The 16040-nt window shown below is 41.8% G+C and overlaps 1 protein-coding gene across 2 annotated transcripts in view; it reads left to right on the plus strand.

Moving 5' to 3' along the window:
- Positions 1-16040, plus strand: part of pou6f1 (POU class 6 homeobox 1) — a 54908-nt gene extending 38868 nt beyond the window's left edge. The window contains exons 8-12 of one of the 2 annotated variants that reach the window (XM_084333756.1): positions 2439-2702; positions 3697-3918; positions 5108-5228; positions 6462-6627; positions 12956-16040. In XM_084333756.1, the coding sequence (XP_084189882.1) occupies positions 2439-2702; positions 3697-3918; positions 5108-5228; positions 6462-6627; positions 12956-13304 (1122 nt within the window). In that variant the 3' untranslated portion in view covers positions 13305-16040. The remainder of the gene's footprint in view (positions 1-2438; positions 2703-3696; positions 3919-5107; positions 5229-6461; positions 6628-12955) is intronic. The other variant, XM_084333757.1, reaches the window with a different exon arrangement.

Genomic DNA, 16040 nt, shown 5'->3' on the forward strand with positions numbered 1-16040 from the left:
AAAATACGTTTTGTGCAGTAACTGAAACTGCCGCACCCCCCCTTCCAACGTGCCTGCTCACATCCTTGATTTCCCTAAGTGTCTCCTGGTCCTTCGAGTTTTGGTGTTTCTTCTCTAGTTCTTTCAGTTTTCCTATTCGTTTTTGATACGTCTCCATTCTGGCTTTCTTAAGTAGTGCTGTCTTCGCTATCAATTTGCCTCGTATTACTACCTTCAGTGCATCCCATAAAATGTTCGGATCTACCTCCCCGTTGTCATTTTCCTCCTTGTATCTGGCTATGTCCCCTTTTATTTCATTTACTAAACCCTTGTTATTTAATAGTCCTACGTTCAGCCTCCAGACTGTGCTTCTCCATCTACTTTTGAGTTCCACTGTCAGATATGTCGCACTATGGTCTGATATGTCTGCTACCCCTATCCTGCAGTCCTTCACCCTGTATCTGTCCCCTGTTGTCATGAGAAAATCTAGTCTATCCTTGAATATGTTGTGTGTGTGTGTGTGTGAGTAATGTGTGTATTCTCTGTCTAATGTGTGCATTTGTCTCCACACATCCGTAATTCCCATTTCTGTCATTTGTATATTCATATATTTGCTGATGTGTGTCCTCCATTTCTTTGTACTTGTGGTGTCCATGTCATTCAGTATCACATTAAAATCCCCCATACATATTAGAATCCCTTCCATTTCTATTGCTATGATATCAAAGGCCTCAGAGCTCCCGGTCAATGCTCTGTATTTATTTTTCTTATTGTTCAGAGACATTTACCAGTGAGTCCATTTGTATTGTGTGCCACATGTAATCCCATTAGGCCTTCATATCAGTCCAATGTGTAGTGTTCCCCGTGTGTTTATATTTATTTATTTCCTATGTGTTGTAGACTTGTGTCCTTAATTAATTCCTCTTGGAGTGATTGTTCATTTATCTTCCTCTGTTGTAACTATTCTCACTCCTCCCTTGTATCCCCCATTATCCTCTGCGTATGTGTTTGTATTGGGTAGTCTTTCATGTTTATTCTATTTTGTACTTATCCTCCCTCGGATCACCGTGGCCCTTCACGTCTCCTCCTCCATGCCCCTTTTCCGTGTTTCTTTGTCGGTCTTCATTGTTGATCTGCTTCGAATCGATTCAGGTCCCCTCCCGTCCCTCCCCCGTCCTCCTCTCCTCGTCCTCGTCTCTCAACTCTGGTCCATCTGCGCACCCTCTCCATCCTCTGCATCAGCGTCGGTCTCTCTCCTCCTCCCGGCACCATCCATCCTCTCCGGGCCATGTCCCTCCCTACCTCCTACGCGTTGTTGTATAGCTTGGTGCCTTCATTCCAGTGTACCTTCAGCGAGGTCATTGGTGATTGGAACCTGATTCCTTTCTCCTTTAGAATTATTTTTATTTCTACATAGCTCCGACGCCTCACAGCCACCTCTGTTGAATAGTCGTGATCAAAAGTCACTTCCCTTCCTTCTACTTCTATCTTCGCCTGCCAGGCTGCTCTGAGAATGTTTTCTTTAACTTCGAATTTCAAGAAGTTGACAATAACTGCTCTCTGAGGTTTATCTGGTTGTGGTTTCAGGGCCAGTGCCCTGTGGCCCTTTGAATCTCCATCTTGTCGAGTTTTGGCTTTCCTAACTCTTTTCGGATTAGATTGTCCACATATCTGGTCATTGAGTCTCCCTCTATCCCTTCTCTCAGTCCCCATATGTGTATATTGTTTCTCCTTGATCTTCCCTCCATGTCAGTTATCTTTTCTTGCATTCTATTCTGTTGTTCGATAGTGGCTATCAGGATCTCCTGTACTTCTGTGTTCCATTCTTCCGCCTCGGCTGTTCTTTCTTCTATCGCTTCTATGCCTTTTTCTTGCTTCTGTAACTTTCTGTCAACTGTCTCGAGTCTCGTATTTACTTCTTCTCTGAGCTCATCCTGTCCTTGCTTCAATTCTTCTCTGAGCTTCTCAATATTCCGTTGTATGTCACGCATTGCTTCTAGTTCTAGCCCAATCTGTGTGTTAGCCTGGTTCGCCTCTATGTTAGCTTGCATGCTAGTTTGGATGCTAGCCTGTAGCTTATCTGCCCAGCTGGGTATCTCTACGGTGTTGTCTAGCGTCCCGCTAGCTTGATCTACCTGTTGCATCATCCCCTCGTGTTGGGTTATTTTCATCTGTGTAATTTCTTCATCTGGGGCCGTTCTTCTTTCACTCATCCTTGTGTTCATTGTTTCTTCCTTGTTTAGTCCTTGAATCTTTCGTTTTGAATAGTTTTACTTCCTTTTTTTGATATTCATTGACCAGGAGCTCTTTTCTGTGGCTGCTTACCTGAACATCGCAAACCGGAAGTCTCCAGAACCAAGCATTTCATTGTAATGTATGTACATGTACCTTTATAGGTGACAAATAAAACACAAATGAAACTTGATATTTCACACTTCGTACGTCCCTTCTGTCTGCAGGTGATAGGAACCCTCCCGCTGTTGCTCAACCCAGCCTCTCTGGCCGGAGGCGCCGCTCAGACCCTGCCCCTCCAGGGTCTTCAGGGTCTTCAGGGTCTCCAGGGCATCCAGGGAATCCAGGGCCTTCAGAGCATCCAGGGCATCCAGGGCCTTCAGAGCATCCAGGGCCTTCAGAGCATCCAGGGCCTTCAGGGCCTTCAGGGCATCCAGGGCATCCAGGGCCTTCAGAGCCTCCAGGGCATCCAGAGCATCCAGGGTCTTCAGGTAGGGCTGGGCGATATGGCCAAAAAATGTAATCTCATTTTTTTTACACCACATCCGATTTATGATTTTAATAGATTTTTTTCTCTTAAAAACTAGAAACGCCAAGGAAATCATTCAAATAAGCTTTGTTTTTATTTGACACAAAAATGATCAAACCAAGATGAATTTCCCTATTGGGATTGAAGTGCAAACCTAACTTTCAACAATCTTTACTTAATTTATATATATATATAAAGTTACTATTTTTTATTTTATAAAAAAAAAAATCTCCCGTCCCAATTTAGTCGCCGTGCCAATTCCCCCCCTCCTCTACCTGGCTGCTGTATGCATGTTCTCCTACGAGTCGGTACAAGGGCGTCCCGAAGCCGACCGCACGCTTCCTCCGATACGTGCAGCGACTGTCAGTGACGTCTTTTCACTTGGCAGCGAGGACTCTCATTGGTGAAGTGTAACGCGTGGGAGGGCACGCTATCTCCACCAAGTCCTGCCCCCGCTGAGCAAGCGCCGAGACCTGACCTGTAGGCGTCGCTGTCCACAACGCCAGATTCCCACCCACCAGCTTCCCACCCACCAGCTTCCCACCCCCTAATACTGCCAATTGTATTAGTATGAACGACCAGCCAAGCTGGTAGAAACGCCGAGAGCTGGGCTTGAACCCAGCATCTCCTGCATTGGTGACGAGCACAATCTCCGCTACGCCACCTGACCGCCATAAAAGGTTACTCTTGATCAAACAAAGATGAATGTCCCTATTGGGATTAATAGCGCAATAACTAGCTTTTTCACCAAACTTCACTTAAAACAAATAAAAATGTGCCTCTTGATCATCAAACAAGAATGACTTTCCCTATTGGGATTAATAAAGTGCAAATCTAACTTTCACCAAACATAACTTTTTGTAAAATAAAAGGTGACTAAAATTTTTTTCTTTTTGAAAATCGATTTTCATTTTTGAATGAAATCATTAATTCGAATTCATCCATTAATCGCCCAGCCCTATCTTCAGGGTCTTCAGGGCATCCAGGGCCTTCAGGGCCTCCAGGGTCTCCAGGGTCTCCAGGGTCTCCAGGTCCAGACGGTCGCCCCACAGCTGATCCTCAACACCCAGGGTCAGATCATCGCCACCATCGGGAACGGGCCGACCGCGGTCACAGCCTCCGCCGCCGTCATGCCCAAGACCGCTTCTCCTTTGACGATGTCCAAGCTCAGCACACAGGTAACCGGACTCGTCGATTTATGGTCGAGGACGGAGCTTAATCATTATCAATATTGGTTTAATAGTGAAACGGGGCTTTTGAGGTGATGAAATCACTGCACCCAGGCAGCAGTGGTTCGGCAAAAAAGTATATATCTGTTTAGAAAACGAAAATGTCTAATTATTATTTTTTATTTCTCCACGTGGTAAATACACAGGTCACAACATGTTTACAGGAAAGTTTTGGAGTTGTATTTGGAGTGTATCTCATGACTGTTGGGAACTTAAACAGTAGCTCGGGAGGTAGAGCAGTCGTCTGGCAATCCGGAGGTTCCCTGTTCGATTCCCGCTCCTCCCGGGCAGCGTGTCGATGTGTCCTTGAGCAAGACACTTAACCCCTAATTGCTCCCGATGAGCAGGTTGGCACCTTGCATGGTTGCCTCCGCCATCGGTGTGTGAATGTGTGAGTAAATGGGTAAATGTGAGTTAACAGATTGTAAAGCGCTTTGGATAAAAGCGCTATATAAAAAAGCAGCCATTTACCATTTACCCAGGCTACACTGGCACACCTACTTCCAGTGAATGACGCTAAGCTAGGCTAATAGTGCGGCTGTTTCCCTAAGCCTAATGCATGCACAGAGAAGAAAAGGGTATGCATCTGCTCATCTAACTCCAGGGTAGATGGCAAATAAGCCAAAAGTTGGCGTTTTCCTTTAAGTCCCGCCAAGGGTTAAGTCCCACCAAGGGTTAAGTCCCGCCCAACAAGCCTGTTTCATTCAGAAACACATCATTCAAGTTTCAAGTTTTGTTTTATATAAGGTACATGTACATTACAGTGAAATGCTTGGTTCTGTATGAGATTGTACTTCATACAGTAAAAAAATGCAAAAAATTTGGTAAAGATATAGTGCAAATATTCTTGTAATAAATAGATAAAATATGGTGTGTAGTGTTAAAAAGTGTCTAAATGTTATGAATGTTACGGTGAGTGTTTAAAGTGAGTGTGTGCATGTGGATGTGTGTGCAGTGAATGTAGACTGGGTGAGTTAGCGTCATTCACGGAAGTCAATGAAGAGCCTACTGCCATCCCATGGCGACTTTAAAAAAGATGACCGTTAACAGATATTAAGACTGAAGAAATTGGTTTATTTATGTATTTTTCCCCTTCTTTTCTTTAATACGTTGTACCCCGTTTGCCTTCCCTCCCTAGGCGTCTGTAACGACGGTGTGTCAGTCGCCAATCATCATTGCCCCGCAGCCGTCGCTGATGAAGACGGCCTCGGTTCCCATCGCCTGCGGAGAGACGGCCACCGTGGGACAGCTGGTCAGCAGTACGTACCGTTCACCCTGACGTTTAGCCGGGCAGAAAAGTGTCCGTTTTTGGTTTTGGTTTTGTTTTTGAGGACTGCATACTTTTTTTTGCAAAGCGTATCTTTATACTTATAGCATATGCACAAGCCTGGTCTCTTTTGAAAGATAAAAATGTGAAGTTTCTTACACAATAGTGTAAAAAAAATCACTTAGTGCTAATTAAATAGAGTAACATAGGGGTGAACTTGAGCTGTACTTTGTTGTACTCACGTTTTTCTGTAGTAGTTGCAATATCCCAAAGAATAATATCCCCAAAAATATAAGCTGGAGTACAGGTCCAAATTTTATAGAAATCCGTTCAGAAATGGGTGATTTAGAGTGATTCTGGTAAACTGTGTACAAAAAAAAAGTAATCTCCAGTAATCCATTTCCTCATTGACGGCAATGCATTCAGTGTATTTTTCACTTCCTGATTTCGCTCGTAAATGTTCACCTAGATCCCTGATTCGCACAACCCCACGTGGGGTATCATTGGAAAGCTACACTCATTGGCTACAACCCTGTAATAATTTTCGCAATCGGCGAATGATTGACAGTTCCAGAGCCTCGGGAATCGGGGGTGGTAATCTGACTCTCGCGTGTACAAAGTCGCACGCCTGACATATCGGCATGTAACTCGAGAACCGCTGAACGGATTTTGTCGAGTGAGGTGGCATTCGAACGGCAACAAATAGGAGTTTAATTCTATATATTATATGTTTTATACAAAATGCAGACCCGAGCCTCCAGACACTTGCATAATGGCGTGTCTCGCGCCGGTGGGCAAATCGTCCTAAAGAGGGCCCGGGCCATTGCCAGTTAAGTGGTCACAATGGGGAAGCATTACATGGGGATTATGGAGAGATGCGCAGGAAGAGAAATCCACCCCTTTCAATTAATTAAACTGGCAACGTGCTAATTAATTAGTTAATGCTAATGAGGGAATAAAAGGTAACGACAAATGGAAGGACAAACAAAACTCTATTATGATAATTGTTGTGAAACATATAGTGAACCAGTTATTAAAATGTTTCCTTTTTAGATGCAATCAATTTGAATTGTGGCGGGGGCCTCCCTCCGCAAAATAGATCCATGTATGGGGGGAAACACTGCGGATCTGGTAGATTCCTCACAACGTGCTTCTCTTCTCCCGGTGATATGCTTCCTTTTATTAAAGTAGGCAGGTATTTTTAACTGAACGTGTGTGTTTTCAGAGGCCCAGCAAATCAGCAACGACGAGGGTATTAATCTGGAAGAGATCCGAGAGTTCGCCAAGAACTTCAAGATCCGCCGGCTGTCCCTGGGGCTGACGCAGACGCAGGTGGGGCAGGCGCTCACCGCCACGGAGGGGCCGGCCTACAGCCAGTCTGCCATCTGCAGGTGAGCCTCTCCTCCTTTATTTCTTTATTTCAGATCTCCATTAGTCACTGCCTCAGCAGCGACTATTCTTCCTGGGGTCTGGATACAAACATATAAAAATCAAACAAGATTATCCCAACTTTTCCAACGAACAAAAAAAGTCATCTAATGCGTTAAAGGATTGGGCAAAGAATACAGGTGTAAATTATCTATGGCGATCACTCAACCCCACGACCCGGAAGTACTCTTGTCGATCAGCAAGACATAAAACACTCTCCAGAATAGATTATGTTTTCGCAACACCAAGACTATTTGATAACTATGAAGTGGAGATGGTACCCAATGCATTATCAGATCACTGTTATTTACTCCTAAAAGGATCATTTGGTGTACTATCATCCCGAGCCCCAAGATGGCGCTTTAACACAACACTGCTGAATAACAAGGAATTCATTACACAACTCAAAGAAGCTCTTTCAGTATTCCTACCAGAGAATGTGAACTCGGTGCCGGACCCTGGAATATTATGGATGTCGGTAAAGGGAATGATCAAGGATTTCACGGATAGCTTTTCATCCAAAATACGCAAGAATCGATGCTCAAAACTGGCGGAATTAGAAACGCTTTACTCTACATTATTTACTTCTTTACAATATAACGACTCGGCTCGACTGGAATCTCAAGTTAATTTACTAAAAATAGAGATTAACGCCATTTACAGACAACAATCTGAAGTACAAATACGTAGCACAAGACAACAGCATTACTCTCAAGGTTCCAAACCAAGTCACCTACTAGCTACGCGATTAAGAGTTAACGCAAAATGTGCAGATATAACCTCCATTAAAGCACAACAAGGACTTGTAACAGACACCAAAGAAATAAACGCGACATTCAAAGAATTCTACTCCAACTTGTATAAATCAGAAACAACCTTCGATCAAAACAAAATGGACACATATCTTAATCAAATTAACCTCCCCAAACTTTCAGAGGATGATGCTAAACAGTTATAAACACCAATCACACTAGAGGAACTCAGGAAGGCCATATCCGAAATGCAAAGTGGTAGGGCTCCTGGAAGAGACGGTATCCCACCAGAAATGTACCTCATGTTGGGACATAATTGGACCCCTATTACTTAATATGATTTTATACTCAGTCAAGGAGGGGAACTTTCATAAGAACGACAATATTGCACTCATAACAGTCCTCCTTAAAAAAGACAAAGACCCCACCGAGTGCGGTAGTTATAGACCCGTAAGCCTCCTCGGAACCGATATCAAACTGTTCTCTAAGGTATTAGCCATCAGACTTCAAAAGCATATGACGTCTTTAGTTCATCCGGATCAAACTGGCTTCATAAGAAACCGTTTGATCACTGACAACATAAGACGATTACTATACGTACTAGATGCCAGCAAGGACGACACCACACCCAAGGCGATGCTGTCCCTGGATGCAATGAAAGCTTTTGATAGGCTGGAATGGTCGTATCTATGGGCAGTATTAGAAAGGATGGGGTTAGGAAAAGGATTCATTGATATGATTAAAGTATTATACAAAGACCCATCGGCCATGATTACAACAGGTATAATCACCTCCGGAATATTTCCGGTATCACGCTCTTCTAGACAGGGTTGCCCTCTTAGTCCCGGACTATTCGATTTATCACTAGAACCTTTAGCACAATATATAAGACAATCCCAACTCATAGAACCAATCGTAATCAAGGGCACACAACACAAAATTAGTCTATATGCGGACGACGTAATACTGTTCATGCAAAACCCTAACACCGCAATGCCTCATCTTCTCAAGTTGATTAATGACTTTGGCGACCTATCGGGATTTAAAATAAACTGGCCAAAGTCGGCTTTCCTTCCACTGAACGCCCCTGCAAAGAATACAAGTCTTCCAGAAGAAATACCAATGGTTAAACACTTTAGATGCTTGGGAGTTGAAGTATTCCCTACCATAAGCCAAACGGTGAAACACAATTACATAGAAATCCAAAATAAAATCAAATACGACTTTGACAGGTGGTCAAAACTTAAAAACTCAGTACAGGCACGGGTTTCAATAGTTAAGATGGATGTCTTACCTAGAATCAACTTCATCAGCTCAATGCTTCCGTTACCCCCTCCAGATGGTTACTGGAAGAAATTACACTCTTCCGCATATAAATTTATTTGGAATAACAAACCACCACGTATAAAAAGATCCACCGCACAGAGAAACAAAGCCGACGGAGGGATGGCAATTCCAATTTTTTTCCACTATTTTAAGGCGTACACTTTAAGACCACTGACAACCTGGTTTGAACCCCAAGCATCAGTATCCTGGAGAAATTTAGAAGTAAATATAGTAGCACCACAGAGACTGCAGGACATAGTATACACCAAAATATCAATTAAGCAATGCAAACTGAAATTTGGCCCCATAATTACACATGCGATCCGGATATGGCGTGAAACACAAAAAAAATATTCTAACCCACATAAATGGCATAATCATACTCCCTTATTCAATAACAATGCACTCCTGATTAGAAAACGACCTATAAGATTCCCTAGATGGGAAAAGCAAGGCATACATACATTAGGAGATGTTTTCAACAAACAGGGTATTTGTAGCTATGATGAAATAGAAAAAAAGAAATTATCTCACCGGTTCCACATATCTTTTTTACGCACAATTATTGTTATGTTTGAAGTCTCACGGTGTTCCATTAAGGATACCAATTGCACACCACAGATACCACAAATGTTTCTATGAAAGAGAGACATCGAGAGGTTTTGTATCAGATTTTTATCATCAATTACTAACGGCCTCGTATGAAACCCTCCACCTAGACTCTATTTGGAGGAGGGATATACCAGACCTGGAAATAGATTTTGAGTGGCAAGAAGCCTGGGCAAATGTTCGACTTGCATCAAGGAACCCGGACCATCAACAAATCAATTTTTTTTTTTTTTCTTTAATTAATAGTTTGAAACACAAAACAGCTCAACATAAATACAGTACAATACAGACAAAACTAAACTCACAAACAGTACAATACAAATAATACTAAACTCACAAACAATAAACAATACAATACAGTACAATACAGACAAAACAAAACTCACAAACGGTACAATACAGACAAAACATACTAACAAAATGGGGGGGGGGGGGTGCAGATCAAACACTCCTGCTTTCAGTCATAAGTATTCTCCAAATATGTCCTTATATAGATCCAGGGACCGTCCTCTCCATGGTCATGTTCAGCGAGCGTTGAGGCTGCTCGTTCCATTGTCAATAGGTCCATGAAATCCCTCATCCAGGTGTCCATGCAGAAACAATTTGGCTTTTGGATCTTCCAGTTCATCATGATAGTACGCTTAACTGACATATGTGCTAGTGTAATGATGCGTTGCGTAAGTGCTGATTGTATACCAACTACCCCTATGCCCAAGAGGCAGACTTTTGGACATAAGGGTATCTTAACACTGAGAATAGAGGATAGTCTTAAAATGACCTTGTGCCAAAAACTCTTCACTGTGGGGCAATGCCACAACATGTGGATGAGTGTTCCTACCTCAAATCAATCTTAACTATATCCATAGGACATACTTGACTCCTATAAGACTGAACAGAATGGGTCTTAAACAAGACTCCAAATGCTCCTTATGTACAAATGGGGACGAGGGGACATTTATGCACATGTACTGGGACTGCCCACCAGTTAAGATATTCTGGAAAGAAGTGACCCAGCAATTATCAAATCTCTTAATTCTGAATATACCTGTACACCCCTCTGTATTACTGCTGAATGATGTTTTTGAGTATGCAGTACATCCACAGCTAAAGAGATTGGTTTTATCTGGTATTACAGTGGCTAAAAAACTGATAGCATCACGATGGATTCAACCGGAAAAAATGTGCCGAAAGGTCTGGATTCTTACATATCTCGATGTGATTTATCTAGAAATATCTACAGCAAGAATTTTGGGTCTCAATGAATCCAAATTGACAATGTGGTTAGAAGTGGTAGAGAGAATAAAAGCTAGCATATAATGGTAGTGTCTGGTTAAGAGCGAATGATAATGGATGGATTATCCATTGGGGGGTCCAGGGTGGGGGGTGCGAGCAAGAGCATATGTGTGTAGGGGAATAGATAGCAGGTATTAGGGGCATATCTTGTATAAGACATTTATTTAAACAGTGATTTAATTTGATGTGCACTGTTAACAATGCTTGTATATCTAATCGTGTGTTGTCATGTTTGTTTATGTGTTTGTTTAAAAAATAATAATAAAAAAAAAAAATACAAAAAAAAAAAAATTAAACAAGAATAATCGGGGCGGTCAGGTGGCGTAGCGGAGATTGCGTTCGTCACCAACGCTGGAGACGCTGGGTTCGCCTGTTCGAATCCAGCTCCCGGCATTGTCACCAGCTTGGCTGGCCGTTCACACTAATACAATTGGTAGTATTAGAGGGTGGGAAAGCTGGCGGGTGTGTCCTGGGCGTTGTGGACAGCGACCCCTACAGTTCGGTCGGGGCGCCTGCTCAGCAAGGGTAGGATCTGGAGAGAGGTAGTGCGGCCTCCCACACGTTACACTCTCCCAGTGAGAATCTGCGCGGCCAGGCTGGCTGCCGGCAGGCTGCACATGCGTCGGAGGAAAGCATGTGACAGTCTCCGACCTCTCGGACCAACAGTAGGGGAAAGTGCGCAACAACCAGGAAGGGGGTTGGGAATTGGCATAACGACTAACAGTGGGATGGGAGGGGGGAACATTTTAAATCAATAAAACAACATAAAAACAAAACAAATATCAATAAAACACCAATAAAATATACAAACAAATATAGAACGTTAAACAAATCAAAATCAGACATACAAACAAATATAGAACAATAACAAATATACAAACATATAGAAAAAAATCAAATATAAATAAGACAACAAATATCAATAAAACAACAAACAAAAAAACAGCACAACATTCCATACACTAATTCTCTAATACTCCTCATAACCACTAGACAAAGACATTCCAAATCAACACATAACCCAACACAAGAACCCATTCATTAGACACAGATTAGACCTCCTCCTGGCCCGGCTTGCTTTTCACTGCCTTTTTGTTTTGTTAAATTGTCGTTTATTTCTATTTATGTGAATGGTAAATGGTAAATAAACTTTAATAATATAATAATACATTTTATTTGTATAGCCCCTTTCATACAGAAACTGCAGCTCAAAGTGCTTTACAACAGAAAAAAGACAGGCATAAAATGAGCACATAAAGTGCAGACATATAAAATCACAGTTTTTTTACAGTGGTGCATTTATATAGCAGCTTTTATCCAAAGCGCTTTACAATTTGTTCCTCACATTTTTACCCATTCACTCAAACAGGGGGGGGGGTGAGTCCTCAGCCCTTGTGTGCGTGAATGTAACAAGTTCCTAACGTTTTATTTCCCCTATTATTTCATGCACAATTTATTCATTGTTTTTAATTATTATTTTCTTTTAAGTTATTTTGTGCATCACTCTGTTTTGAATTTGATGCAAATAATAAATTTATATAAAAAAAATATTAAAAGTCAAACTCAAATATTTTTTTGTCATTTACATATTTGAAAAGGAGTGGGAAGAAGCATACACTTATTTAATCCCACCCCGTTTTTACTCATCAGATCATACTATATTATCTTTACTAATTCATACTTTACTAGACTTATATTGAAACAATTTTACTTGGTTAACAAATTCTTTTTTAATAATACCTTATTAATATTTGCCAAAACATACTGCCAGTTATCAAACCCCTTCTTCATCTCTGTACCACTGGAAAAACCATTTGACTGTATTTTATTTTAAACTGTTTTATGTTTTGACATTGCTTTAACTCCACACAATCAGACCGTTCCATAATGGATCAGACAATATATCAACCTTTATTTATTCTCGAAATTACAATTGAGGTCACCCTCATTTTCAATGTAGTCGAGACTTTACAGACATTTCAATGCACACATTTCTACAATATAACAATAATAAATATTAATAACTATCTACATAGTACTACTCTCATAGTACTAGTCCAGAGTGCACCACAGCAATTAGTATAACAAAATTAACATTATGAGCATAAAATCAGCACACAAATTGACAAAATAAAAAAATTGCATACTGTACATTTCAGACATAAGAATAGGTATAAAAGACAATAAAAGTAGTGCAATGTAAACGTGCAGATTTAAGAATAGGCATAAAATAAGTACAATAGTACAATGTCGCTCGAAGGCTGGTAAATGACTGGTAAATGACTTCAGTCGATCTCTTCTCGTGCCGCAGGTTCGAGAAGCTCGACATCACTCCCAAGAGCGCCCAGAAGCTGAAGCCGGTGCTGGAGCGGTGGCTGGCCGAGGCCGAGCTGTGGAACCTGAAGGGCCAGCAGAACCTCATGGAGTTCGTGGGCGGGGAGCCGTCCAAGAAGCGCAAGCGGCGCACCAGCTTCACGCCGCAGGCCATCGAGGTCCTCAACACGTACTTCGAGAAGAACGCCTTGCCCACGGGGCAGGAGATCACGGAGATCGCCCGGGAGCTCAACTACGACCGCGAGGTCGTGCGCGTCTGGTTCTGTAACCGACGGCAGACGCTGAAGAACACCAGCAAGATCAACGTCTTTCAGGTCCAGCGCTGAAGCTTCTTCTTCTTCGTGCCGTCGTCACGAGACCCCCCGCACGGGATCGAAAAGGGATTTGTACAATATCGCAGCGTATATGGCGACGGTTTTTATAAAAACACACGCGCAGTAAACTCCAGTATGATGGAAAGTATGGACTAGTATGGAGAATAATGAAGGAAATGACACTTGAATTGAGTTTTATTAAAAGAGTTCTCAGAATTTGAGTTATTAACCTATTTTTAACGTGTATATGTGTACAGTATATCTGTGGGGTAGGTGCTAAGTGAAATTGCATGATACTCTATTGTAATTTTTTTAAACTTGTATATCATGATAACATGTCACACTTTAAAATACTGAATGGAATTTGATACGGGTGGTTTTATACCCAAACGGAGGTGGTTTTGTAAGTGGAAATGCAGATTTTCCTGCAGTGCCTAGACGTTGATATTTGAATAATAATGCTGGTGCCCCCAAAGTAGTTCTGAAAGGTGTAGCCCAGTGGTTCCCCACCTTTTTTTGGCCTGTGACCCCACTTTGACATCACGTGACCCCAGACATTCAAAACGATGACAGTTTTGTGCTAATTAATTAATGCGGGGGACGCGGGGGGGGGGCGAAGGAATCTTTCTGAGTTTTCTTTCCTATTCTGTCGCTCTGATTTTCTTCAGCTAACTTCACTGGAGTGTTTTCTTGGGAACGCACCCTACTGGCCACATGTGATCGCAGGGCCGGCCTTGGCATATTTTACACCCTAGGCGAGTTATGGGCGCCGCACCCCCCGAGGGGAGTCAAGGATTGTATGGAGGAAGAAAATCCCAAGTTAATGTCTTCATACCTGCAAACTAGTCACGTTCTTGATCCCAAATTAGGGCACTTATAGTGAATGATTCCTGAGTGGTCTGTGTCTGTCACCTCTTTGACCTCTCCATGACTTCGCAGTAGGGGTGTAACGGTACACAAAAACCATGGTACGGTACGTACCTCGGTTTTGAAGTCAAGGTTCGGTATGGGTTTTCGGTACAGTGGGGGAAAGTTTGGCTTTCCATGTTCCACTCAGGGGTGATGTAGTGTGCAGTAACTAATTGTACTTGTAGGGCTGTCAACGAATATTCTATATTGAAATTAATAATCGACTTGTAATTTTTTCTTTTAATAATAATTATATTAGATTGTGAAAAACAGCCCCCGGTGGGCGGTCGTTAGTGGTTAACATACCGTTGTATTCGTTCGGTACACTACACAGCCGTTCGGTACGGTATGGTACACACTGAAACGGTTCGGAAGGATACGTGTACCTTTACACCCCTACTTCGCAGCTATGCGTCTTTAACTCATTCGGTTTAAAGATGTGAACTCGGATTGTTCCACACAGAGAATGAATGAAATACAGGGAACGAACGGGGAGCGTGAACTCCAGCTTCGCATTAGCCAAGGGGAGACTAGCGACCCCCCCCATTTGAATTCCATGTGTGACCCCACTCAGGGGTCATGACCTCAAGGTTGGGAACCCCTGGCGTAGCTGCTCATTGGGTTTGTATGGTTCTACATTTGTGTCCGTGTTTAACGTGTCTGGTACTCGATATAAAACAAAGTATCCTCCTTGTTCATCGTTTGAATAGTTAGACTGTTCCTTGGGATTGGTTGTGGTGGCCTACCATGTGCTTTCAAGATCTCCTTTCTGCTGTCCTGTTCACCTCAAGGTAGACCCAGCATATCCGTATGCTATAATGAAATCATTTTCACAATCATGCATTTACGCATGGCGCTGTCCCTGTAGTTTGGTCAACAATGAACTTAATCGTCTCGTGACAATGCCTTTTAAGTAATCGCCAGGCTTCACTTGTACTCTTTAGAATAAGCCAAATCCTAATTAATCAAATTGATTCATTTAATTGAACTTTTTTTAATTAATCAGTTGAGAAGATGATGTGATTTTCGGTGTTATGAATCATCTTTTTGAAGTTGGGACAATTTGAAGAGAAGTCGGTCTTTGCACATTCTTTTTTATTTCCCCCTTGAGGTTTTTATAGGGATCAAATTGAAACGGTTTTACCTGCCAATCCTTCCGAGAATTCTTTGCACTTTAACGACCGTGAGGAAAGCGACAGGGTTGCATGTGGTTTCAATTACATTTCCCACAGAATTGGGTTCCTTCTGGTTTCTTATACAAGAAAAGAAAAGCTTTGCAAAGTGTAGCCAATATACTGACAGAATAATCATCACCTTTCAAAGATGAACGACTCATTGCATAATTATGTCATTTCAAAGATGAGAATTATGCATTGTTCACATTCTTAAGATTTATTTTGTGAATGTTATGTTAAACGGTACGAGTTCAGCGTATATTTGGAAATTGCGGTAAAAGCTTCTATTTGTTTGTTTTTACCAGACCCCCTTTTCTTTTCTCCGCATGCACATTTGAAGGAATAAGATACATGTAAGAGGTTCTTGCTTTCTATTTCTATATCTATGTCATAAAGATCATGGTTAATATTCTAGATTACATAAATGTATAATATTGTACAATGCTAAGTGACTGATATCAACAGAGAATCGAAATGCAAAAATGGAATCACACAGGCCTTAGGCAAGATGTAGAATAATACAAGAAGAAAAGTAACAATAGCCAAATTAATATATCAATCTGTTGACAGCAATAACATGGTAGCTCACTTCATGGGAATGATGATAACATGGTAACTTCATGGAATGATGATAACATGGTAGCTCACTTCATGGGAATGATGA

The sequence above is a fragment of the Notolepis coatsorum genome (genome assembly GCF_963971535.1).
Source record: "Notolepis coatsorum genome assembly, chromosome: 17".
NCBI classification, from domain to species: Eukaryota; Metazoa; Chordata; class Actinopteri; order Aulopiformes; family Paralepididae; genus Notolepis; species Notolepis coatsorum.